We start from the raw sequence: 25,238 nt of genomic DNA on the forward strand, positions 1-25,238 counted from the left end.
ATTCCGTCAGACGTGGCAGGACGAAGTAAACTGGCGTCTTCTTACCAGTGTGAGCTGTGATGTGGAGAGAGCCTCTAGTATCTCATCAACGATGCGATCCGACAGAAAGGAGGCCAGACTCAGTTTCACCTCACTGAGTCATTTCAGAAGATGAGAGAAGGTAAAAAGTCGATAAAAAGATTTTTGAAAAGTCTTCAAAGCCGGTGCAGCGGAGATACAGACCTGATCTTGTTGATGATATCCACCCCAGACTGCTCCAGGAGGGTTTGAGTGACGAAGCATTTAGGTACGACCATCTTGGTTGAGCTTGCTTTCATCAACTCAGGACGAAGATTTCCCCTCTTCATCACATGTGGACACAGAGACTCCGCAGTGTCCATCATGGACTCCAGCAGAGACTGAAGGCCCCGACCACATCACAAAATGACCATGCCGATCTTGTTTAGCTTCCAGCAGCTATAAATATTTTTAGCACAAACATCCCACCTGGAGTTGCTGATCCATGACGGTGGTGACCTCTCCAGCCATGGACTCCAGTTGCTCCTGGATGGGACCTGCTGATGAACTGTTCAGCTCCTCTCTGGATGCTGATCCAAGGTGGTAAAGGTTACGGAGCAGCTAGGATCACGCAGAGAAGTCAGTATTCACAACAACGTCACAAACATGTTGGTTCATTCTTAAGATAAGCTGCAGTGATCTAATGTGCTAAATCTCATTAGAGTTGCACTTTAAAATTAGAGTCATTTGATTAAGCTATTGCTTATGTAAAGTATATTTTATAGAAACTAAAAGACAAAAAACCCCAAAAACACTAAGAGTGCAGCTGAAATTATTGCATGTTTCCTCACCGTTTTAGAATTTCTTGCATCCTTGATGAGATTTTCCGCTGATCTGACGTCTTCCAAGATGGCGTCAGCCTCGGAGTTCTTCAGTGAGTTCAAATGGTCTTGGACTTTGACACAAATTCGGTCTATCATCTGGAAAACAAGATTGTGACGGTTGGTCATTTACTGTGTTTGCATTTAGCAAACAGTCACATCCCCTTTAAAGACAAATCGTTCAGAACAGGAGCCAATGACGGTCCAACACTTTTTTAAGTCGATCTATGGCATCATTGTGGGGAAAAAAAACAAAAAAAAAGTTATAGCAGTGCGCGGTAGAGATCCTTGTCTTTGTCTGTTTGTGCTCACTCACCTGCTGAGTGGTTGTGGTTACGATACCCTGCTGGAGGCGATAGGCCTGCTCCTGCAGGTGCTTTCTAGTTTCATGATTCCTGTATAAATATGTCTCAATCTGGGGAAAAAAAAGAAAAAAAAAAAAAAAAGGTAAATGTCTGATTAATAAGCACGAGCCATAAAAATGTAAAATAAAGTTGGTGTTTTGTTGATTTTACAATTTTGTTTTAGCAAGGTAGGGGAAAAAAAAGAAGAATTTAAGTAACCTGTACTTTACCTTTAGCAAGGCATCCTCTGTTTTCTCAGGGCTGGCCTTCAGGGCCTGCGAGGCATCGATGATTGGGATGGGCATGAAGCGAATGGTAAAGTTTCTAATGCAAATACACAGAGCATTTCGTTCCAGTACGAGTTTATATTATGGAAGCAGAGAAAAATATGCAAAGATTTACAATAAAAGAAAAAAAAAAAAAACATTTGCTGATGTTGCAAAAAAATAAAATAAAATAAATGAATAAATTATATCTAGTTGTAGTTAATTTAAGTAAACAAAATTGTAAGCATTGCAAAAATTCATGGGTAGTAAAACAGGGTTTACATACATTTAAAGGTCGTTAAACACATAACTTCCCATACTCTTATTTCTTTTTTTCACACTTGTGAAAATATTTATTTAACTCAAATTCCAGTCTGACCGATAAAATACAAAGCTTCTTCTAACACAAACATACATTTGACATTCTGTGCAGAACTTCTGAAATAAACCTGGAATGAATGAGCAGAGCTGCAGAGGCAGAAGAACATTAAATGAATGGATAAAAACACACATGACTGCTGCACAGAATCACGATCAGGGACAAGGAACAAGAAAAAAAAAAAGAAGACATCATCCTTTGAATAATGCAACCCAGCAACTCAAAGGGGAAATGGGGCGACGCGCTGCTGGGAGGATCAGAGCTGCAAAGAGAGGACATGTTTGCATCTGAACAGCCACCAAGAGCTCAGATGCTTGTCCCAGAAATAAATGCAGCCACTTTGGAAGATTCAACAGAAGCGTCAAAAGGACGATATCTGATCTGCTTAGTCCTGATGTTTTCCTTACTCTGATGTGTTTCCCTTTTCCCTCGTAGGCTGTATTTTGTCATTTGACAGTTCCCCGTTTGTCACTTTGCCTTTTCCCCCCCTGCCTTCCTTTACTCTCCCTCCTTCCTGTCTATAAGTACCTCTATGTTTCCTTCTACTCAGCATGAACGTAGAAGAGGTCGCTGCTGTAACAGCTAACAGAGATATTTTAACTTAGATAAGAGGTAGAGTGATGTTCATCTTTTCCACTTGCTGTGTATTTTTAAAATACACATGCTTTTACTCATAACATGTAGGCGCAGGCTCAGTGTAACCATGTCAAAGATGTTAATTCATAAATATGTAGATCTAGAATAGCTTTATGTCAACATGCTAATTGTAGTCATGAGTAAATCAGTCAGTGGAAACATTAAGCTGTCATGATTGGTGCATAAAAAGATTTTACAGTTCTACTTACTTCTCCAGAGCGGTTGCTACATCCTGAAGGCCCTGAGGGCCGGTGTTGTTTTTATCCCAGATTACAGTCCTGTGCAAAAAAAAAAAAAAAAAAACACACACACACACACACACCTCCATTATCACAAAAAATATTGGACATATGGATTTTGAAGCATGGAAGTTACCTAAAGCTCATGCTACATAAACATAAATCAACTAAAATTTGAGTTGTGACTCACTTGTATCTTTTAGTCACTGTGACACTCTGAGGTCGTTACCAATGTGTTTGAGTCTTTCATACTGTTTGGTTGTGCTTATCAATAACCCCTTTAACAATAACATTTTATGGGAAGCTAGCTGATTGGTCACTGCATGTAGAAGAAATAGTTTGATGAGTCCAAGGCTGACAGACATGTGGGACGGTTCTTTTGTTCCTGAACACGCTGGGAGTCACCTGAGTTTCGAGTTGATTTGCAACGCCTTCGCCAGCATCTTGGCTCCCATGTCCCCCATGGCGTTGCCGCTGATGTCCAGCCGGGTGAGTGTGGAGTTGCTGCCGAGGGCGTTGAGGACGATGGTCAGGTCACTTTTGAGTCTGGAGTCAGCTAAAGACAGAGAGGTGAGGGGCTGGGGGTGGAGAGGAAGGAACGATAGGAGGAGGGGAGGACAGAGCACAATGAATCAGATCAAAATGTCTCTGTCTGAAAAAGCTGCTTGGGAAAGAATATTTAGTATTTAATATTTAGGCGTCATGTAATAAAATCTGCTTTGGCCCTTTAGATAGACCTTCACTGACCTTTTACACGTAGGAATTTATTATTTTGCAGCACTGGGTCATATTAAGAGAATGAGAACTGCACTAACATGACAGACTGGCAGTGACTACATATAAAGACAGCATGCCGATGCAGCTTAATACTCTCACTGAGGTGTTGGCTCTACAATAATTCCCTTTTAAAAAAAACAAAAAACATTGAAGCAATAGAACATTACTGTATTTTAAAGTTGATGGTACAAATTGGAGTTTTCTCACAATGACAAACATACTGCTATGGGCTCAACTGTAACCCCCCAAATAAAGCAATTGTCCCTCAAGTGCATTTGTACACTGTAATCTGGCTTTTTATGTTAGTTTTGGAGTCATGGCTTCTTCCTCTACGTGTGGCAATTCACTCCATGTCGGTGCAGGACTTTGTGTCTCTGACAATAATGTGCATCAGCTTCAGGCAGCATCTGCACATGCAAAACCCATCCCACTGAATTTAAAACAATAACTATGTGTGCGAGAATGTATTAAATGTATGGTTTTCCAAAAGCCACATGAGCATTTTATCTCAACAAGCGATCACTTTGATGTCAGATCTGGTTGTTAACCGCTTATACTATGCAGTAGGAAAAAAAGTGCAACTTACACATACAAAAAAACGAGAGCTCTCTTATTTGGTCATTGCTATAATTATTCTTTATCTAAAAAAAATGCACATTTCCTTGCTGTTCACATGCTGAACATCTTTCCATTAAGCATCTTAATTCACCTCCCATCCATTTTAGTTTCTGTGTACTTTTGCCAGCTGATATACCAGTAAAAACACACCACTCTCCACCCTCAATACGAATGATGATGCACTTGCACCCTCGCTGCATAAACACCCAGAGAGAAATTTAACTCATTGCACAGAAGGACCATCAATCCATCACGGGGGGCAGAGAAAGAAGGGCAGACACCAGAGTAAAACTTGTTACAGCTCTCATTACAGGGTGAGATAAGACGAAGCAGATGGACAGAGGGTCTGTGAAAGGTTAGACTAATTCTTTAAGTCTCCACAGGGAGAAGGGCTCATCGCGCGTAGCAGTTCCTTGACATGGCAGGTTACACACTCGCAACACAAACCCTGTGCTTTGATGCCTTCGCTTTAGCATTATTGATCGGTGCACAACGCTACACAGAGAAGACGGTGGAGAAATTAAATACTTACCGACTCCTCTTCTTGAATCATGTGAACCAGGCCATCCAGTACTGGAGCGAGGTTTCTAATACAAACAAGACAAGAGGGTGGCGGGGGGGATGGGGAAATTATTCTTTCTTTGACAGACGAGAGTTGGAGAAGTGCAGTGATAATTATTTTTAAAAACAAAAATCTAAAATGTCGCCTCCTCTGCAGAACCACCCTTCATTTCAAGCAGAGCAGCAAGTCGTGTTGGGTTTTGCTAGGTGACAAGAAACATGTACTTGATATGATTAATAATTCATGTTGTAGTAAACAGGCCTCAGCAGCTTTAGCAGCACATAAATCTCGTTGTCACCGTGCTTAGTATGTTTTTAAAGACCATTTGTCCCTTCACTGTTGAACGTCAGAGAGAAAAAAATAAAATCGGATAAAAATTTTAGTGTCAAGTTCATTTTAATCCTAACCAGTCATACCTCCACCATCCAAATCCATATTCCCCGCCCCCTCCTCCATCTCTGCATGCTTACTTGGACTTGATGTTGTTGAAGTTCTTTCCCAAAGACAGGTGTTTGATGGAGCGGTTCTTGGCCAACCAAACGAGAAGAGTGGACAGCTCCGAGTCCAAGCCTAAACAGAGAGATTATTACATTTTTATTGATGTCTCTTCAAACATCTTTGGTCATTTTTGGCTCAGAAGTCCACAAGAGTATAGGCGTTGCCATCGCACCGTTATCTGAAAGATCCAGACTGGAAATGTTTGGGATTTCTGCAATGCAACCTTCAAGGATCTGAGAACCACCCGAACGAAGCTGAAAAGAAAAACAAAAACAAAAAAAAAAAGGCAGGGAGAGTTAATGTGTGTTTATTAGGAGACTTACTTATCACATATCGCAAAGTTTTCAATAACAACAACAGATAAAACATAAAAATATACAAAAAAAATTAAATGGTGAGATCGGAGATAGTCGACTTTAAGCCTGACCGTCCCCAACTTGTGACATGATGCTCGTCAGTAACTGAAACGTCTGACCGTTTTATGATCAGCCCACACATCGTACTTAACCACTACGACGTAGGACTAACAACAAAACTGCTCGGTTCCAGTGAGGCGTTAGGTCAGAGGAAGCACGGACGGAAACGCTGCATGTAAAAGTGAACAGTTCTTTATGATATTAAGACATGTCTGTGGGCCAGTCAACTTGCAATAAGGGGATAGAGAGCTTGACTCCAGCAGACATTCAGAGAACATGCACAGATATTTTAGCTGTGTGTATCAGATACGACACATTTGTTCTAAAATGGAAACACGCTTTTATGGCAACGTTTTATTAACTACCTCTCTCACACTGTTTTGCAATTATTGTTCAACGTATAAAAACTAGAAAAAAAAAACTTTTTTTTTTCTTTCTAAATTACAGTTACTAGAGAAATCAGAATAAAACTGACACAAGTCCTAATTTTACAAAATCCAGATATGGAAATTTTGCCACAAAGTTGTGATTTCCCTAATTTATTCATATAAATGCAAACATGCAAATAAAACGAGGAAAGAATGAGACATTGACAAATAAGATTGAGCGCATAGATACTTACACAATGCCCAAGCTTACAGAAGCATTAGGAGGAGAAAACAGCATGTCAAAGCCAAGCCAGCAATTACCAACAACGAAACCCACAGATGCTTAATGATCATTCTGGTTTTCAAACACAAAACTCATCAAAGACAAACACACTGGCATGCAAAACATGCTCAGCAGGGAGCAGCAGAAAGGCTGGATTTTTCACACCGTTTTGCTCGCTCAGAGCAGCTCAGGGCCGCCTCTGTCGAACGCTTCATTACAGGCTTTGAAAAGGCATCATTTCACCCCGAAGATTCAGTCGGAGAAGATTTTTTAGAAGAAGACATCCTGTATAATTTGTATTCATGAGCTATCTTTAGTCATTATGCTCTGCGGCAATCTGTCTCTGTTCAACAAGGGAGAGAGGAGATGGCAGCAAGCCTTAGTGCATCCTGTGATGAAACAGAGGGAAACTGGACCCCCCGCCCCCTCCTGTGTTCCCCGCCTCCTCCATCACCCACTCCCTGCTGTTTGCCAACGAGTCCATTATGCTGCCTCTTGGCGCGGCCACTGGCCTGTCAAGTGGCATTCAAGTGCATCCTAAAAACTCCATCGCATTGGATGAGAAATACTTCCAAATTGATGAAAACTGGAATCACAAAACTTGCGCTAACAGGAGCAATCAAAAAGAGGAGAGTGCAATAAAAAATACAAACCTTGGTTCCAATGGTTGAGTGCAATGACTCATCCAACAAAGTTTACACCAACTAGTCAGGTTTTAATTATGCGATTAAGCACCAATATTCTCAAATGGATCTTGAAAGCCCTCGTCGTATGGACGTGTTAGTGCACCCATCATTTAGACTGGTTTTTATTGACACAAACTGAGCAGATGAACAGGAAATTAATTCATGTAGAACATGAGAGTGGTCTTACCTCACAGCAGCTGAGATCCAGTGAGACATCCTTCAAACTGGGATTACTGGCCAGGCCAAGCAGAAGTGCTCTGTTCAAAGTTTACACGGTGAATGCAGAATGCAATAACTTTAATATACAGAACAAGGGAAATTAAATATTTACAGAGTCAACTTAATATTGGTGTTTATGAATCAGGATTTTTGTTTAAAAAAGTTGTTGTATAATAACAAAAAAAAACAAAAAAAAGAAAAAAACACCCATCGATTAAAAATCAGTTCAGTATGGAGTTTCTGATCCAATCTTTTGTCATGTTAATACACAAGAAGTGCTTAATTACAAGAGAATTTAACGGCAAAGGTACCAATTAGTGTGGTACACACAATTCACCTAAAAACTAAATAAAGGTTGAGTTACACGTGTATTTATTTTAGAGTGAAAATGCCACTTTAATAAAAGATGAACAAAAAGGTGTAGATCAGTACCAGGGATGCTGATAAAAAGTAGAGGTTGCTCGTTTTAAATTGATTTTCTGAGAATCATCTTAAGGAATTTGAGCTGAGATCTAAGGGAATGAATATGAACTCGTGAATGAATTTTTGTCTCACTTGAGAGCCTCTGGCGGCAGCTTGGTTCCCGACACATTGATGGAGCTGAGAGACGTGGCGCTGCTGAAGAAATGCTTAAATGATGGAGGCACCTCTTTGCCTTTCCTGTGCAACCCAAAAGAAAACAAACAAAAATAAAATCAGTGTGACCTACAACTCAAACCAGCATCAATATTTCAAACTTCTTTTCATGTAGAAGAAACCCGTGACTCAGTGTGTATTTAATTCGTCTTTTAAGAAAAACATCCATCTGAGCTTCACAAACAGTTATACCGTGAGGATTAAAAAAAAAAAAAAAAAAAAACGAGAGCTGGAAAATACAAGGACACAGAGAGAAAAACATGGAGAAACATTCCAGGTTGGCAAAAGCACAAACCCCAAACAACATGGGTACTTTCCCTTGCATGAATGATGTAATTTCCCTTGGTAGCCAGCAGGTGTCATACACCAACATGCTCACTGTGATGGAGAGCTTGTGAGCAGTGGAAGTATAAAAAGCAGAAAAAACAGCAGAAAATTCTCAGAAAAAAAAAAAAAAAAACATCCAGTCTTCAAACAGTAAACCACAAAATTTACTGAAGTTTGAAAAACTTTGCAATCTAACCTGAATGACCTATTTACTACAATCTTACTACAATTTGAAGTTTGAAGACCAAAATCTGTTTGGTCTGGTTGGATATTTAATCAGTGTAAATGTAGTCAGAAAGTAAAAAAAAAAAAAACAAAAACAAAAAACATCACTAGTTAAAAGTAAATGTGAAAACCACTGTGATACTAAAGCATTAATAGAAATGTTTGTTTTTAAAAACGAGGAAAGGAATAACATTTCTATTTTCCATACTTATCCAGACCTTTAAAATAATAATGGAAAACCTTTCCACACATTTCAAGACTGTGTAGGAACCCTGGATATCTCTAACAGCTCAAAGACAGCACAACAAGGAATGATGAAAAACAGATTATTCCAGACTGAGATCACATTAAAACATATTCCAGATACTCAATCTAGGACCTTCAACTGTCTAGTTGTATCCAACTCACATTTAAATCCTTATCAAAAACACCTAAATATTTCCATCAAAGTAGGAAATAACAGACCATCTAATATTGATCTGGTCAGCTTTTATTTTAACTCACTCAATCTCCCAAGTTCTCACAAAACATTTGGAAGATACAAATTTCCTCATTCCGTTTAAGCTATTAAAATGTTGATATTCATTTACCTGTGAGGGAAGATGCTTTTGGACACATTGAGAACAGAGAGGTGTTGAACTGAGCCTCGCAGCAGAGCCGAGCAAACCTGAAACGCAACAAAACCCACACGTAACTGCAATTGTCTCTGCAACGAGGCGTTCAAATGTCAGCGAGTTCGAATATGGGAGCCGTTTTCACGGCAAAGCGGTTTTATTTGTCCACGTTTCCATCCGACTGTGAAAAGACAAAATATGATTTCAGGCTTAATCGATAAGTTCAGCGAATGTCTGACAGCTGGTTACATCTCAAACCAATCAATAAGCCGTGGCTGGCTCTCAGACCCACATCAATATATCACCAACACTATTCAGACCACTTCATCGCGCAGTGACCTGCAACAACAAATTGAATGGGTGTGCAAAATTAGATTACACCTCCCACAACAAAGTTATTCATTGGCCAGCAGGTCGTTTTCCACTCATCTACAACCCTAACAGCAGGTTATGGTTTGCAGAAAGAAATGCTGAAAGTTTTAGGGGGTATGTTCTGTTATGCGGTTCTGTTATGATTGATGGAAATATCTGCTCAGCACAAATGCATTTCATTTAGCTACTTTCTGTTAGTCGTGCAGCCTCACCTGATCCAGTGCGCAGTCTGTGTTGGAGAGCTCTAGTGTTGCCAGGCTGTTGGGTTGACCGAGGAAGTTGTAGAAATGCTAGAAACAAGAATAAAAAGACCAAAAGTTTAAATGTTGTATTTGGTGGAAAACAGACACTGTATATTACACACAAAAAAACAACAAAAAAAAAACAACACCTCTCCATCAGGCATCATCCCACTGTGGGATATTTTTTCACTATTGTTTAGAGATGATGGAAAGATGGATGGAGCTGAATGCAGAAAGTGGAATAAGATGGTTTACAGGCTGCAAAAGACTTTATTCTGGTGTGAAAATTCACCATGCAGTTGAAGAAAGAGTCTAAACACACAATTGGATCAAGGCACATTCATGTGTTGGGACTGTCTAGTTGAAGTCTAAATTTAAATCTACTTAACAATACGTGGCAAACATTGATAAGTGTTCTTCATATGCTCTCCATTCAACCTAAACCAACTTGTTCTGTATTTTCTAAAAAGAATTGGAGCAAATCTCAGTTTCTAGTTGTAGAGACAAAGAGCTGTCAGCTGTGACTGCCAGCTGAATAGAAATGTATGCCGCACTTTTTCCAATTGCACTGGCGGAGACTTTTAAAAGCATGCATCATGTCTATCGCATACCCACGAGCAAGGACAGTTCAATGTACTATGCTCAGTTGCAGTGTCTCAAAATTAAATCACATTGAATACTAGTGAATTAGCTTTGTGTTCTTTTATGTCACTGAAGCAAAATGTTTTGTATTTTTTGATTTTAGAGAATTTTAGTGAATATTTTATCCACTCTCTGTTTTTCCAAACATGCACCTAACTTCTTTCCGAAACATTGTTCTTGTGTCTAGTATTACTAGACTGTCCAGAGAAAGAACAGATGCACTTCTCACATGCAGGTCACACAAGTCACTGAGCGTTTTCAAACATGCTAGGTATTACTAATGTATTAATATTTGTTTTGTTTTTGACACATGATCCAGCTTGAGTGGCAGGGTATCCACCTGCATGTCGTCTCCTCGGAGCATGTTTCCTGAGAGGTCCAGATGGACTAGGCTGCTGGCGATGGTTGGGTTGGCACTCAGTGACTGGCAAAGGCTGTTCACCCCTAAAGCCAGAACAAGCACATAAACACACAAACACACACACAGATAAACAGCCCTGTAGTGTTGGCTTTATCACTATGCTCAAATCTTCACTTGACATTTCTGAAAGCATTTTGAAGGAAATGACAGAGGAAATGAGAAGCAGGTGAAGGCTGGAGACAGACGGCTCTGGTTGTAAACACAAAAGATAGATCTGATTTTTATGGTTTTCAAAAGGCAAGTCAATGTCCTGCTACACAAAATCACTTTCTTACATTATACACTTTTAAAAACTCTAAAAACAGAAAGGCATCTCTGCAGATAATGCATCATTGGATCACTTCAAAAGTGCCCAGTGGTTTATTATATTTGAAAAATAAAAGCTGTTTCTATGGCAGCCTGATGCAGCTGTGAGTTCAGCCTCTGATTTGTGCCATGTCCATCACATGACTGACAAGCTGATCTGACACATTTCAGCAGTGATGTCCTGACAGCCTGTCGGGTCATAAATCCCGAGACTCTTCTGATCAAGTCAGACAGATGGAAAAGAACATAGCTCGTGTAGAAAAATAAATAGTTAAAATGGTATTTAAAAAGTGCTATTAATTCTCTGGGGGCACAGAATATGGACTGAGCCTTTGACAAGAGAGTCGGGCTACAGTTTAGGCAGCACAGGACCTTTCAAACATTCAGAGTGGAAACATGATAGCTCTATCGACTTCCTGAGAGCAGAACATGTTGGCAGTGAATCCTGACAGGCTGTCCGGTACTGGGAAACATCAGCAATGTAATCTGCATGTAATGTTGGACGACAGACACGTTTGTTCTTTCTAAACTCTCTGTTGAATGTTCTTCCCATTTTAATGAGTTGAAAGGACTTCCCATTATGCAAAACGCCGTTTAGTTTAATTAACTAAAGTTAAAAGCACCGGAGAACAGACAGAAATACACAATACGCCTCTAAACAGCCTGTGAACGCAAATCGTCTCCTTCCTTTTTCATCTCGACTCTATTAGTGCTGTAATAAGTCTCAGCAGCAAGTCAGCTGGAGACGCAATCAGACTAATGAAAGATATGAACTGTATCTGCTATTAAGGGAAATCAAAGCGGCAACAATTCAAAATAAAGTCATCACAAAGCACTACATTTTTAAGCCTCTATCAAAACACAGTTTCATTACAAACATCACATCGTCTTCTCTGTTGCCACAGCTGTGCAACTGGAAAACTGCACATACCTTTGGGTGAGAGTGAGGTTTTGGAAAAGTTTAAATGCTTGAGCCCCAAACGAAGTTTGGCAAACTGTGCACCGAGAGAAGAAACACCTGCAGCAAGCAAAAGAAAACAAACACAAAAACAGGGATTTTTTTTATTCCTGCAACAGGATGCGTCAATTACTTTTTAACTTTTTAATGCAAAGTGCTTTACAGGCTAACTTAACAGGAGTTACTTACATTTTGATGCATTTAATTTGCTGAAAGGCTGTAATTTTGACACAGTTCCAACAATAACTGCGACACCAGACACAAATTAAAACATTGAGGTTCTTTATCCCCAACCTCAGGCCCATTGAAAATAATGGGACTGCTGGAACCTCAAATTACCTGCAAATTCTGCTGCTGTTTACACCAGGACATTCGTGTTCTTGAGATTTTTAATTTCAATGAATTTTTATCCTGATAAAATGAATGTAGAAAAAAAAATTCAGAAAAGAGTGGTTAAATTTCCAGCTAATATATTTAAACAGCTAGAAGAAGATTAGTCTGGCAGTTGCTGAGGAAAACATAGTGAAGACGCATATGTAATAAAAAATAAGTAAAATTACTGTCATTATTTTCATTTTAAGAGGCAAACCAGAGAGCAATGAGCAATAGGAACCTAAATGTCCAAATTAAGTTAAATTTTATTTAATTAAATAAATAATTAATTATTGTACCACTTACTACTCATTAATTAAGCCTTATTTAATTAAGTCAAGTAAAGCAGTGCATATTAGAAATAATGATGGAAAGATTTTATGAAACTAAATAAAGGTTTTAGGTTTTTACTTCTGTTTTGCTGTTTGCAGATTTGTTCAAATGTAGCCGTGCTTTGTATTAGATTTTACTTAATATTTTTGCCAACTCTGAATGCTTTCTCATCACCAACCACAGTGTTACAATTAGTTCTAGGTAAATAACTCCAGCATAGAATATATAAAAAGCAGAATATATAAAAAGGACTCGGTATTCCTTCTCGCATCTTGCTAGTCGCTACCTTAAATATGAAGAGAGCTAAAGCAGTAGAAAGAATGCAACATAAGAGCAGTGCACTGAATGACGGTAGAGGCTATAAAAGGCATAAGAGGGAGCCTTAAAGCAGCAATGAATCAATCAGCAAGTGGATCAGAACATTGACTGTACCTCTGTCTTCCAGTGGGTTGTTAGCAAGATTAATGGAAGTAAGTCCTGAGCCGGCGTTGTGGGCCAGGGCAGCAGCGAGCTTCTGGGCAAACTCTCTGGAAGTTGTGAAAGGATTTATTGGCAACATACTCTTGGAAAATGTAAAACATTCATCCATCCATGGAAAGAGTCAAACGTAAAATGATTAAATATCGATATGAAGTAGAAATGTACAAAAATCACACAAAATTAAAAGTGATTAAAACGATTTATTTGTTAATTTATCCGATTAAAATTTACTGTTGCATCAAAGCCAAAAAAAAAAAAAAAAAAGCTCTAATTTACTTCAAATTATTTCAACTTTAGATTATTCCCTGAATCAAATACTCACGCCTCAACAAACTTGGGCAGAGGGCTCTTCCGCAATTAAAACAGAGCAGAAACAAAATTAAATTAAACGTATTGCTCACGTTTTGAGTCCCGCGTTGTCCAACACCATCTCCTCTAGTCGACTGGATCGAGACACAACTCGAAGAATCTGCTCACATACGTCTGCAGACTAAGGGCACATGAGGAAAAAAATATATATATTCAGAACTAGATTATCTGTTTATTAAATGTGTTGTGGGTGGAATAGCGTCTACAGAGTGAGTGCAGTTCACCATTTAGTACCAATCAATGTCATTTTCTCCATTCTGGGCTTGTTTTGTAATCTTAAAAAGAAATGTGCATGAATTTATTTTCACGCAGTGCTGAGATAGGTAATCATAAACATCGCCAAATCTCACTTGTGATTTAAATAACGTCATGTTCCATCCTGAATTATACCCTGTTTCCATTCCTTTTTTATTCTGATGCCCATTTGAGCCAACACACACTTCAGGAAAATATGGCAGATTTTGATCCCTGATCAAACTAGAATGACTAAACATCACGCTGGTTGAATGACTTTTCAATGTGTAAACTCTATTTGTAGTTCAGACTTTCATTTCATTTCTTAACTGTATTACCAAGTGACATTATTTCAATATTCATTGCTTTTTGGGTTATTTTGGCACATTCAACAAAATAAAAAAAAAGAAAACTCCATCAACACTTAAAATAAATACATATTTAGGTTTTTTTTTACACTCCAGCAAATTCTATAAAATGTCAATAAAATGATTATTTATTGATTCCATGAGATGTAAAACATCAAAACTTGAGACTGACGTAATCAAGGTCACAAGAAAAACCTGTGCTGAATCTCTTAGGTTTACAAAAACACAGGCCAATTAAAACTGAGCAGCAGAACGTGAAAAAGAAAACAAGATCTCAATCCTCCACCTGAAGCTGTTCGAGTGTGACAAAGACGCATCGGGGAAAGCAGACCCACGGAGGAACAAGTTGCCTCTCTTCTGTGGTCTCGGCACAACAGGAGAAAGCACTCATATTTAAGCAAAATTAAAAATTCAACAGCTGAAAGTCTGAAAACCACCTCGATGTTCACTGACCCACTTCGCTGAGCGCTGCGTCATTGCCAGACATGAACTGTATGACGCATCGATACGCACTCAGAATTACTTCTTTTTTTTTTTTTTTTTTTATAAGTTTTTAAAAGTCTAGCAAACAGTTTCCATTAGGATGACAGAACCTTACTGGAATGTTGTGCTATTATTCCCGATTAACAACATCAGCCCTACAAGAACTGCTTCTGTTCGCCTGCTGTCTCAGTGGGACAGAGACAGGGGACGCATTGTCCAACGCGAGTCAGCAGCGAGGAGGAGAGAAAGACGAGAGAGAATAACTGGGTAGCACAGAAGAAGGGGACTGTTGTTCACACAGCTATCCTGGAGAACCATGAGCATTAAAAGACGCAGAAGGAGGGATGGCAGCAAACTGAGGGGAAATAAAATCTGAGTATTGAGGGGGTGAAACGTGAGAAAATAGTCAAATGGAAACAGAGCGGTCCATTCTGCACTGTCGTCACAGCAGCGCAGCACGGTGACACCGTCAGCATGTGTATTGTACCATTTTCTACTCGTTAAATAGCTGCGTGGTCATGAATTAATGTCCTGACCCTGCATCTGGTCAAACTGAACATGCCTCCACAGTTTTTCTGTCCAATCATGAGGTTGCCAGAAGGCTAGTCCTCTTATCGCTGCAGTCCTCTCATCCTCCCTTCTTATCTCAATTTGGCTCAACTTCTTGATCACCCCCCAAGACTAATAGCCTGATTGAACTGGGGATGAGCAGCATAATCCTTCGTTGTGAAAGCCTGTTGTGTGTGTGTCTGTGTGTGTGTGTGTATATGTGTGTGTGTTGTTTATCTAATGAACAGCACAGAGTTTCCTTATCTGTTGGACTGAGGTGGTCAGAATGTGATTTGGGCTTGCAGCTTTCGGATTTGGTTTTACTCATCAGCAACCAGCAACATTCTCTTCTCTCGTCACGTTCAACACATATCTGTTCAGTTTTAGTTATTCCAGATGTAAAATATTAGATTGTCAACAGGACTGATATAACACTCGTAGTGCTGAACTTCTGTAAGTCTGCAGGATTAATTCGTTCTTGTTTTGGAGACTTAAAAACGGAAGCTTGCGTCTTTTCCAGGCTTCCTTTTCAAACGTGTTTTCCTATTCATCTGTCATTTTCTCCCAGGCCTCGCCATTTCTCTGCCTGCTGTGTCGCCACTTTTCCTCCCTGCCTTCACTCATCTCCTTGTGATGCCCTTACATGCATGAGACACCACAGGAAAGGACACAATGACAACATTCTGGAAATTTACAATTAACTGCTCAATCCAACATCTTTTCAAACAGACAGTTTCAAATATTTTGATAAAGTCTGCTCAAAAAGAGCTACTCATAAACACAAGTCAGGCCTTTAAACCTTGCAGTGGTTGGGGACTAAATGGAAGGACATATGAACATATGGATTTATGGTTGGTTTCATGAATGGTTGGATAGATAGAAATAGATATATTTTTCCAATCCATGTTCTCATTTTCTACTTAAACTTGAAAAATAAAAGTTCCAAATCTTCCCAGACTGTGAAGGAACCCTGACACAACGATCTGCATATGTTGCTTTATAGCCATGCAAATTCATTCAACCAACACTTTGTTCTTTAGGATAACCATGGTCATCCACAGTATTTAATAATTAAAAATAAAAGCATATCTACTCAGGAGGGACAGTTACAACGAGTAAATTCTGGTTCTGTCAAAATTAGAGAAATTCCATGTCATAGAAATTATGACATGGAATTTCTCTGATTTTTGCATCATCAAAAACCGTCTGCACCACATATGAATGAGGCACCAAGGCTCATGCTAAATATGAGCTACCACAAAGGACTAGTCAAACATATGCCTACAGGAACCACTGCTCCTTCAGTCTCCACATGGCATGGTGAGGGACGGCTTGTTAAGTTTCAATAAAAGGGGGGGCGAAATGTCTGTGACGGAGGTGTGAGGTAATTGTTTGGACAGAGGAAGCTGCGTGTGGTAATTTGTGAGACTGAGGGAAGCGTGGAGATGCTGAGTTAGTAATGGAGTGATGAACCAGGAGTGGGGGTGGGAGGGAAACGGCCTCAGACATTGAACCCTTTTGTCTCGTTTGGATTAGGAGTCTTATCACACGAGAACATTTGGACTGATCCTCAGTCAAAACACTGCAGGGGAAGACGGGAGAAAAATGAAACAAATGTTCTCTGCAGACAGACAGGTTCAACTATACACAGCCCAGCACAGAAGAAGGAAGAGATGAATTTAAAAAAAAAAAATCACACATAGAGGGAAACACAGAACGTAAACTAGACTAGAAAATTATAGAAAAACACAGAAATGAATTGAGGCATTGAAATGGTAGAATTGGTCTACACTTTTCACATTAAAAAGTGTATTTTTTTAAATAAAACATATATACACTGCCAGCAGCCTTGACTCTGTGTAGTACACTACCTCTACACTACCTCCACAGTATAATAAAACTGTGATGCTCTTAAAAAAAAAAAAAAAGCAGGAAAATACAAGAATGAGTTTTGATTTTTGCAGGTACTGACCAGTTTGTAATCCTTGGTAGACAGCTTGGTGAACCACTGGTTGAACTCCAGGACTGCTATTATAGCTACCAGATCCCTGATGACGCACAGAGGAGCCAGCAGTGAATTTTTCTTAGAAGTACCATTCAGTATTGACATACTTGCTTCTGCTTATAAATGGTGCAAACTATGAATCTTATCCGTCCAAAGAATATCGGTTTTATTTGTGCAAAATGTTACGTTTTCAATAAAAAATAACTTACATTTTGATCGGTAAGACTAAAGAAAGACAAGAATGACCTGTTCTCTAGATGGCTGAAGTCCTGCAGGTTGAGTTCTCTGCTGTCTTGTGTCAAGTAGATGGTGTCAACATCCTGCAGAGGAAACAATCAAGAATACATTCAACCTTTGTGTTGTTGCACTCATATTCTTTAAAAGACGGCATGCAGATTTATGTAGGCAGTAGACGGCAGACAGGCAGACAGGTGCACAGCTCCGATGTGAAACTGTACCAAAAAAAGACAGTAAGCCACACTTACCCACTGCACTTCTTCTCTGTAAGGTAGTCCTAACCAGTCACACACACATCTGTACATCTGGGAAAACCCACCTACGGGCAGAGAAAGAGAGAGACGGAGAGAGAGAAAGGTGGAGTGACTGATATAATCAGAGTTCATCTGGCCTTGTGCAGGGAAAGAAAAACACCAGCAGAAACTAGTAGGGGTGCTTCTTAATGTTACGTTTTAAAGGCCCGCAGCAATTAAGGCAAAGTGTCAGGATCCTACCACAAGGTCCAGGTTCAGCAGGCTTGTTGTCCCACAGACTCTGCAGGTAGCTCAGTCGGTCTGGAGGCTCCAAGCTAAGCTTCTTCATCATTTTACTGGTGAGAGAAGCGAAAACGCTTAGTTCATTCATTTCTGCGTTGCAGCAGATGAAAGCCTCAGAAATTATCTGTTGCTGTAGATAAAAGAGGGATTGCTGAACTACTTTTGCAATGCTGCAAAAAAAAAAAAAAGAGACAAATCTGCTAATGGTTTAATTGAATATTTATCATCTAAAGTGCCCACATTTATTAAAATATTTTTAAGATCGCTAATGCACATCACTAAAGGCTCACTAGATTAGAACGTCATTGCTCAGCATTTTTGAAAGACACTTGCCCTGTTTAAACATCAGATTTAGTTTGAGTTTAGCTTAGCTGAATGTTTTTGTGAGAATAAATCCAATCCTTCAGAAAGGAGACTTCAGCTTCAGAGGTTTAAATGGGTCATCGCAGTACCTACAGAAGCATCTTACTGCTGTAAATATAAAACTTCATACATGGACAATCGGTGAGAACACAAAAGAAGGACTTTTGTAGAATTTTTTTTTTTTTTTGGACTAATGAGTCTAAAAATGTATCATCTGAAATAAAGAGATGCACAGAAATCCGTACCGACTACACTTACCTGGGTGGTAAACCAGGACATATCCTGAGCAGACAGTTTCCTACATGAGCGACCACATCGTTCACCTCCTCTGTGGAGAGCAGCTTCACTGAGAACGAGCCTCGCTCATACTCTACTAGTAGCTAAAAGCAGAAATTGATAATGAATAATCAGTACAAGTCAGTAAAAAATAAAATCCTGACTGTTTTGCCTTTTAGGCTCGTCTTTTTTATTGATGATCTAAAGAATTAGTTTGGGAAACATGAGCAAGAACATGTTCTTGTTTTATTCAATTCTCAGAACGTTTCTCAGACCAAATGTCAGATTTTTTTTATTTTTTTAATGAGACTTCAATATTTTGTTGGGTTTTTTTTTTTAAGTATTTCACTGCAAATTAGTTCAATCATGGTTTTTTCATTAACACAATTAAGGATTTATTAGATACAGGCAGGGGCTTAATAACATAACCAAGTCTGTTAACCATTTCAGTCTTCACTGCAATTATGCAAATGCTGATATACTGACACACATGCTTCCTCTGTGGGCCAGAATTAGCATATTTCTTCCTGGCTGGGACACAGGAGACCCTCAGTCAAAATATTCAGAGAACTGACAGTCACAATGAGCAGGACAGGGGTACAGCTGCAGAAACAGGATGGTCTGTGACAAATTGTACTCTGAATGTTGCTTCTGCTGACTGGCAGCTTACTCGCTCCAGTCAAAAAGCCTTTGGGGGCTCAGCCTAGATATGTCTGCTATTAATGAGTTTTTAAGGATTATGGGAGGATTCAGATATTGTAAGGGTGCGTTTCTGGATTTGTCCATTTTATCTCCTCATTAAAAATGTGTTGCGATTTTAAGGATGATCTTCCAAGCAGAGACGGAAGATTTAAGAACGTTTTAAAGCAAACACTCGTTCAGATGATCCGCATCTAGAACTTCAATATGTTTGTGCTTTTTTTCCCCACAAGGAGCCAAAACATTACAATTTGACACAAATGAAAACCATGTCTGATTTTCTTCCTAGCACCTAACCAGGTCAGAGATAAATTGAAGCGCGAATAGGCCGCCATTTTTTTAAGCTCAGAATGAAGAACATGATGATTAGATCTGAGCAGCATCAATTCCCAATCAGACAATTTGTAGGAGCTGCTGCAAATAGTGAGTGTATGTGAGCAGGAACTCTGTGTCTGATACTTGGAGAGTTTCAATTTAGAAACCAGCACACTTTATGAGTTTTTCCAGAGGTAGTGTTTATTTCTTGCTTCCTTTTTTCATACAATACTCCTGAGATTTGAAAGAATGGGTAATCAGGTAATTGTCTAGACATTCAAAGTTGGCAGACAAAATGAATACTATAATATTAAAATATTATTTACAGCTAAATACAGTGGAAAGCCTGCATACAAGTATATAGCACAATTTACTGATTTTTTTCCCAATCATAAAAACTTAAGTATGTGGTTGTAAATTGAAAGAAGTTAAGGGATCTGCAAGCCACACAACATTAGGCTTAGCTTATCTTGTGGCTTTAATATACTTAAAGAGACTAATGCGCCCACTTTTAAACAACAACCACTGTTTCCAATAAGTCATTTTTCTTCTACTCTATTTATATTTCCAAAAATCTAAAACCCTTTTCAATATTTTATTCCTATAGGTAATGTGCAGTACCTGGGTCGGCTTGCTGGAAGCTATTCCCTGGATCTCCAGATAATTAAAGGAGTGTTCCACCTGCAAAAAAAAAAAAAAGAAAAGAGATGGAAAAAAAAAAAAAACTTATGAAATCAGACAATGAAAGGCGCATAAGAGACATAAAACAGATCTGATCTGTTTAGTTTCAGCAAGAATTCAGCACTAGTTCAATCACTAATTTCATTCAAAATGTATGTTTCTTTACAAATGGGCTTGATTTTTGATGCATATACATACAATTTGACTATATTCACTTTTACTATCAAAACTAAATATACTGTATATCCACCAGCTGATTTCTTCCTTGCACAGTTTACTATTTGTTCAGCATTGCCATTTCCAAGCTGATAAAAATCCACTCTTGCACTAACATATTTTATTTCTGTTGAAAGAGGGCATTTTAGGGCAGAGAAAATTAGAAGGAAAAACCTCATTGCTTATACTTCCACGTCTAAAAAGAGACCAAAATAAGCCGTTTCATGTGAGACGGGTGCACACAGTCACAATGAGCACGGTTTTCCACCGCTACTTCCACTTTCAGAAAGGCGAACAGCAGAGAGCCTGAGGGCAGGCCAGGCAGCGAGACCAGACTACTCCAGGTGGGAGCTCCGTTTCTAAGGCTTGGCACAGAGATGAGAGAGAGGAAGAGGATATGCAGTCTGTTTACTGCCTCACTACAGTATGGAGTGTGTGTCTGTGTGTGTGTGTGTGTGAGCGTGTATGCTTTTCTGTTCCCAATGGCTTTGAACACACTCGAGAATATATAAACAATAAAATTTCTTCCATTTACATTTGGAAAACAGATGCCCACTCATTGTTTTCCATTCTATCGAATCATTTCTAATCATTTCAAAAAAGGAAATACAAATACATAAATACAAACACAAAGGATACAATACTAAAATCCCAAAGAAATAAACCTCAGTTTGTGACATATGTTGCCAAACACACACAAAAAGGAGTTAGGCTTCATGTTGTTAGACTAGATTGTGTAGAGTTTGAAAAAAATAAAAAATAAAAAACTGTGGGAAGATAACCTTATTGACTTTGCTACTTGCTTCTTTGTCACAGTTCATTCCACATGAGCAGAGCATTAAAGGCTGCATATATTTACCTCGGTGAATATAGCACAATGTAAAGCTTAAATTATGGGCCTCAGTGAACACCAGCTAAGTGTGTGTCAGGTGTGTATTACAGGTTTCTGGTTATCAATACATCTCCAGTTGTGACTGTGCGATTACTGCTACTTTGCTTGTGAGAAAATGCATTGTTCGATATCTGAGGTCCATCAGCAAATACTGGACACACCCACTGGTTTCTACCAACACTTTAATCTTCTGCTACACAAACTATGATTACAGCAACTGCTGGACTTTGGTGTGACACAGTAGTATACAAGGCGCCTTCGGCATGGATTTTTAATTGTTTTATTTGCAATTTCATCTACTTCTGCTTTCTGATGGCTGGACAGCTCTTACTGAAGTCAATGGTGATAAATCCAAGCTAACGAGTGGCTACGATGTCACACTGGGAACTGCGTGGAGGAACCAAATGCTGTTTGGTCAGTCGTCCACTACCCATCTGTCAGCTTTGTAGCTCATATTCTTTATGTTTGTTGTGGTTTCAAGTATCTCTTATCATTTAGGTTTAATTGGCTGATATAAAAAGACTGCCTATTATTAAACATAACTTTAGGTTTTATTTCTATGCTTTAAAAGTACATCTTAGCATATCTGTTTTTCTGCATCGCTTCAGAACTGTTTCAGACTTTTTCCAATAAAGAGAGAAACATGGAATAAAACTTATTCAGACTCGGTCGCTAAGCAGCAACACACCAAAAATGGAAATGAAAATGCCAAAATTATGATTAAAATATTGAAAGTGTTTATTTGTGGGTTCTCGCACTCGGTGCCACTAATAAGTTTGATGACAATATTAAAATGAGATGTTTCAATCCAAACACAAAGGATGTAAACTGAACATAAACTATGTGAAAAGCACTTTACTCATTCATTTATTTAACTTTTAAGCAAAAGTTTAGTGAATTAAGTTTGAAAACATGAATATTTTTCAACACCGAGTTTTTATTCTTCTATGCATAGCCAAACCTGGAAAATACTAAAAGGAAGTTCCAGATTTGTCCAAACCCTGGCATAAAAAAAAACAGAGAGGGGGGGGGAAGAGGAGGAAGAAGACATGAATGATTATGTGAGTGAGAAACAGCCAGTGTGAATGCTGCAGAGCAGTCACAGACTGTTAAGCCCCGAAGCTTTTTACAAGAGGAGCCAAATCATCAATCGAAGAGACTCGCACAGGAAAACCCGCTGAGACGAGAATAAAAGAAGCTACAGGCAGTTTTCAGCTCTGAATTTACAGCCAGGAGCAAACTGAGTTTCCATACTGTAACACAGTAAGTCAATACTGAAGCTTTCCGCTTCCAAAATCGATGAATTCCCCCAGCCCCAAAAGAGACTTAGATAGATTGGATACATTGAAATATTTTTGAGCTTTTATAAGCCGACCAAGCAATCAGGGATCAGCGGTCATCTTGGAGAAGCAAGAAACTTCCAAGTTCAAATCTTTCTGCATGGAGTTTAGATATTCCACCTGTGCATGTGTGGGTTCTCTCAGGGTACTCCAGCTTCCTCCCACAGTCCAAAACATGGCTGCTGTGTTAAGTGGTCTTCTGGTCTACAGGTATGAGTGTGTGTGCATGTTGGTCCTCTGATGGGCTCTCGACTCATCCATGGTGTACCCCGCCTCTCGCCCAATGACCACGAGAGATACTGAAGGTACCAGGTTCCATCTCCTTCAAACGTACCTCTGCATAAATTGTTTATTTAATTGAAAAAGTATCAACTAATGTTTTTTCATGACTAACATGAGAGAGTACATTTTGACCACAGTATAATTAGTGCATTCCACTGGGGAGTTTTATTGTATTTATTTTTTTAAATAAAGACGATACCCCTGCTGCCTTTCTTACCTTGGCTGGAATGCGTGCTGTTAGGAGGTAGGCTCGGTGGGTCGCAAGAGCCTAAGAGAGAACAGAGGGATTAACGAGTGCGTAGCAGGAGATGTATATAATTAGCAGCTGTAAATACAGTCTGCGAAACAAGAACAAGAAAATCACAAGGAACACAGAGGAATGTCCAGGTGACTCAGAGAGCAGCAGACACGCGACTCAAACATTTCCACAAAAAACACAAAACAAGGACGATTGGGGAGGATTTTAACTCGGTGCATCAAACCAGTAACATTAGAAGTTTCTTGAACTTTGTTAACCAAATAAAATCCCTTAAACAACACATTTTAGAGTGATGCATTGACAGATATTTGTGTACTTTTTGAAGATTTCGCCTGCTGAACAAACAGAGAATCCGGAGCCAAGGTAAAGGAAATGAAGGACTCTACAGAAACATCATGGCTTACACAATGAATATAACTGATTTTTATTCATAAATAAAGGTACAGCAATAAATAAAATAAAAAAATTAAATCAGTGATTCTTGAGAATAGGGACAAAACAGGTCCTATGGATAAAGCATGAAATTTGAATAAAATATACACAAAATATATTTTTTTCAAATATCTAACTAAACTAACCTGGGTCATGTGAGCACAACAATGTATATTTTTCTTTTTTTTGCTGAATATTTTTTTATTTTAAACATTGTAGTCGGTGGATGATGCCTGTAAAAGCCCTTGTCCAGGAGCAGAACTCAATACATTCTTATAGTTTAAAACAATTAAAGAAATACTAAAATTATATATTATGACAATTAAGTATAAGTAGTCATATAAATAATTATAAAAGTATCGATAAATTGAATTAAAAATCATTTTTAGATATTTTCCAACTCCGTTGAAATTTGTCCTTAGTTTTTGTCAACACCGTCAGAAATGAAAAGAATGTAAAAAAATCAGGCATTATTGGGGGGCACCAGAACTTCTGAGGACCCCATGACGTTGTCTTTTCTCTTCCTTTGCTAGGAGGGCTAGTTAGCTCCGGTTAGCTTAAGTTATTCTTTAGTTTTTTCTTCTGTTTTATTCCTAAGTTGTTTGTCACAACCATGATGTGTCAACTCCATAACTGACAATTTACAAAACTTTGATGAAATTTTGCGAAATAAAAGCTTAATTTTGGTATAATGTAAAGATTTCATGGACCTGACGAGCTACAATATGGCCTCCTTCAGAATAACATCATATAGATTGAGGTAGTTTGGCATTTCGTCAACTCCGTCAGATGTCAACTCCGTCAGAGTTTTTCTGACTCTTTCAGTGAAATTGTTGTCAAATCTCACTTAAATGTGCAACTAATTCATTTTAATGTATTTTACATGAATTGCATTACTTCACATGTACCAAGTTTTTCATTTTACTCACTAGTTTGTCACCACCTTCAGTTCTGTGTCAACTCCGTCATGCACTGTCAACTCCATCAGATGGACTTTTTCTTGTTTTTTGTTTTAAATAATATTTATTTTATTTCTTGAGAAGCATTTGTCTGTAAATTGAGTAAAAATATCACTAATGGGGTATTTTAAAAATCATTTTAGATTTATTTTTGTCAGATGGTGATGACAAAGTTTTGGGTCAGGTCGATTAAAAATGTAATTTTTTTTTAAAAATTCGCAACTGGGAGCCTGTACCTTAGCATCTTCATATTTTCTAAACATTATTTGTCATATTTGCATACATAAGGTTGAGAAATAATTAAAAAAAAATATGGGAAAATTAAAACCCATTTTGTCCCTATTCTCAAGAATCACTGAAATAACATCTTAAAGAAAGAAGGCATATACCTCGACCTGTAACTATAAGCAGAGGGAGATTTTGTGATGGTCAGCAAACCCAACACTCAGAAAAAGTCGGAACAGCCATCTCTGTTAAATATCTGAACATAATTTCAACAAATGTTCGAGCATGCCACGTTGAGTAAGACACATTTAGCTTCCAGTTATCAGCAAAGAAGTAGACTTGAGAGAAAGAATACATGGAAGGTGGTTTTCAAAGAAAAACAGGGAATAAAGTGTGTAAAAGAGATGAAGGGCAAAGGCGT

At 38.6% G+C, this 25,238-nt stretch overlaps 1 protein-coding gene across 1 annotated transcript in view; it reads right to left on the bottom strand.

Moving 5' to 3' along the window:
* The window catches only part of LOC106931798 (F-actin-uncapping protein LRRC16A-like), a 51,415-nt gene that overhangs the window by 8,689 nt on the left and 17,488 nt on the right, over positions 1-25,238 (bottom strand). Inside the window, exons 3-28 of the mRNA XM_088014245.1 lie at positions 23,160-23,210; positions 20,153-20,212; positions 18,500-18,621; positions 17,837-17,931; positions 17,591-17,661; positions 17,352-17,425; positions 17,073-17,148; positions 13,499-13,587; positions 13,050-13,144; positions 11,886-11,972; positions 10,568-10,671; positions 9,556-9,633; positions 8,948-9,024; positions 7,725-7,829; positions 7,138-7,207; positions 5,370-5,451; positions 5,170-5,269; positions 4,670-4,724; positions 3,148-3,320; positions 2,713-2,781; positions 1,453-1,546; positions 1,195-1,293; positions 849-977; positions 487-618; positions 223-398; positions 46-133 (exon numbers count right to left, since the gene is read on the bottom strand). Of these exons, the coding sequence (XP_087870371.1) occupies positions 46-133; positions 223-398; positions 487-618; positions 849-977; positions 1,195-1,293; positions 1,453-1,546; positions 2,713-2,781; positions 3,148-3,320; positions 4,670-4,724; positions 5,170-5,269; positions 5,370-5,451; positions 7,138-7,207; positions 7,725-7,829; positions 8,948-9,024; positions 9,556-9,633; positions 10,568-10,671; positions 11,886-11,972; positions 13,050-13,144; positions 13,499-13,587; positions 17,073-17,148; positions 17,352-17,425; positions 17,591-17,661; positions 17,837-17,931; positions 18,500-18,621; positions 20,153-20,212; positions 23,160-23,210 (2,451 nt within the window). The remainder of the gene's footprint in view (positions 1-45; positions 134-222; positions 399-486; positions 619-848; positions 978-1,194; positions 1,294-1,452; positions 1,547-2,712; positions 2,782-3,147; positions 3,321-4,669; positions 4,725-5,169; positions 5,270-5,369; positions 5,452-7,137; positions 7,208-7,724; positions 7,830-8,947; positions 9,025-9,555; positions 9,634-10,567; positions 10,672-11,885; positions 11,973-13,049; positions 13,145-13,498; positions 13,588-17,072; positions 17,149-17,351; positions 17,426-17,590; positions 17,662-17,836; positions 17,932-18,499; positions 18,622-20,152; positions 20,213-23,159; positions 23,211-25,238) is intronic.

The sequence above is a fragment of the Poecilia mexicana genome, unplaced genomic scaffold, assembly GCF_051168715.1.
Source record: "Poecilia mexicana isolate PSO_F unplaced genomic scaffold, ASM5116871v1 scaffold_16, whole genome shotgun sequence".
Classification (NCBI taxonomy): Eukaryota; Metazoa; Chordata; class Actinopteri; order Cyprinodontiformes; family Poeciliidae; genus Poecilia; species Poecilia mexicana.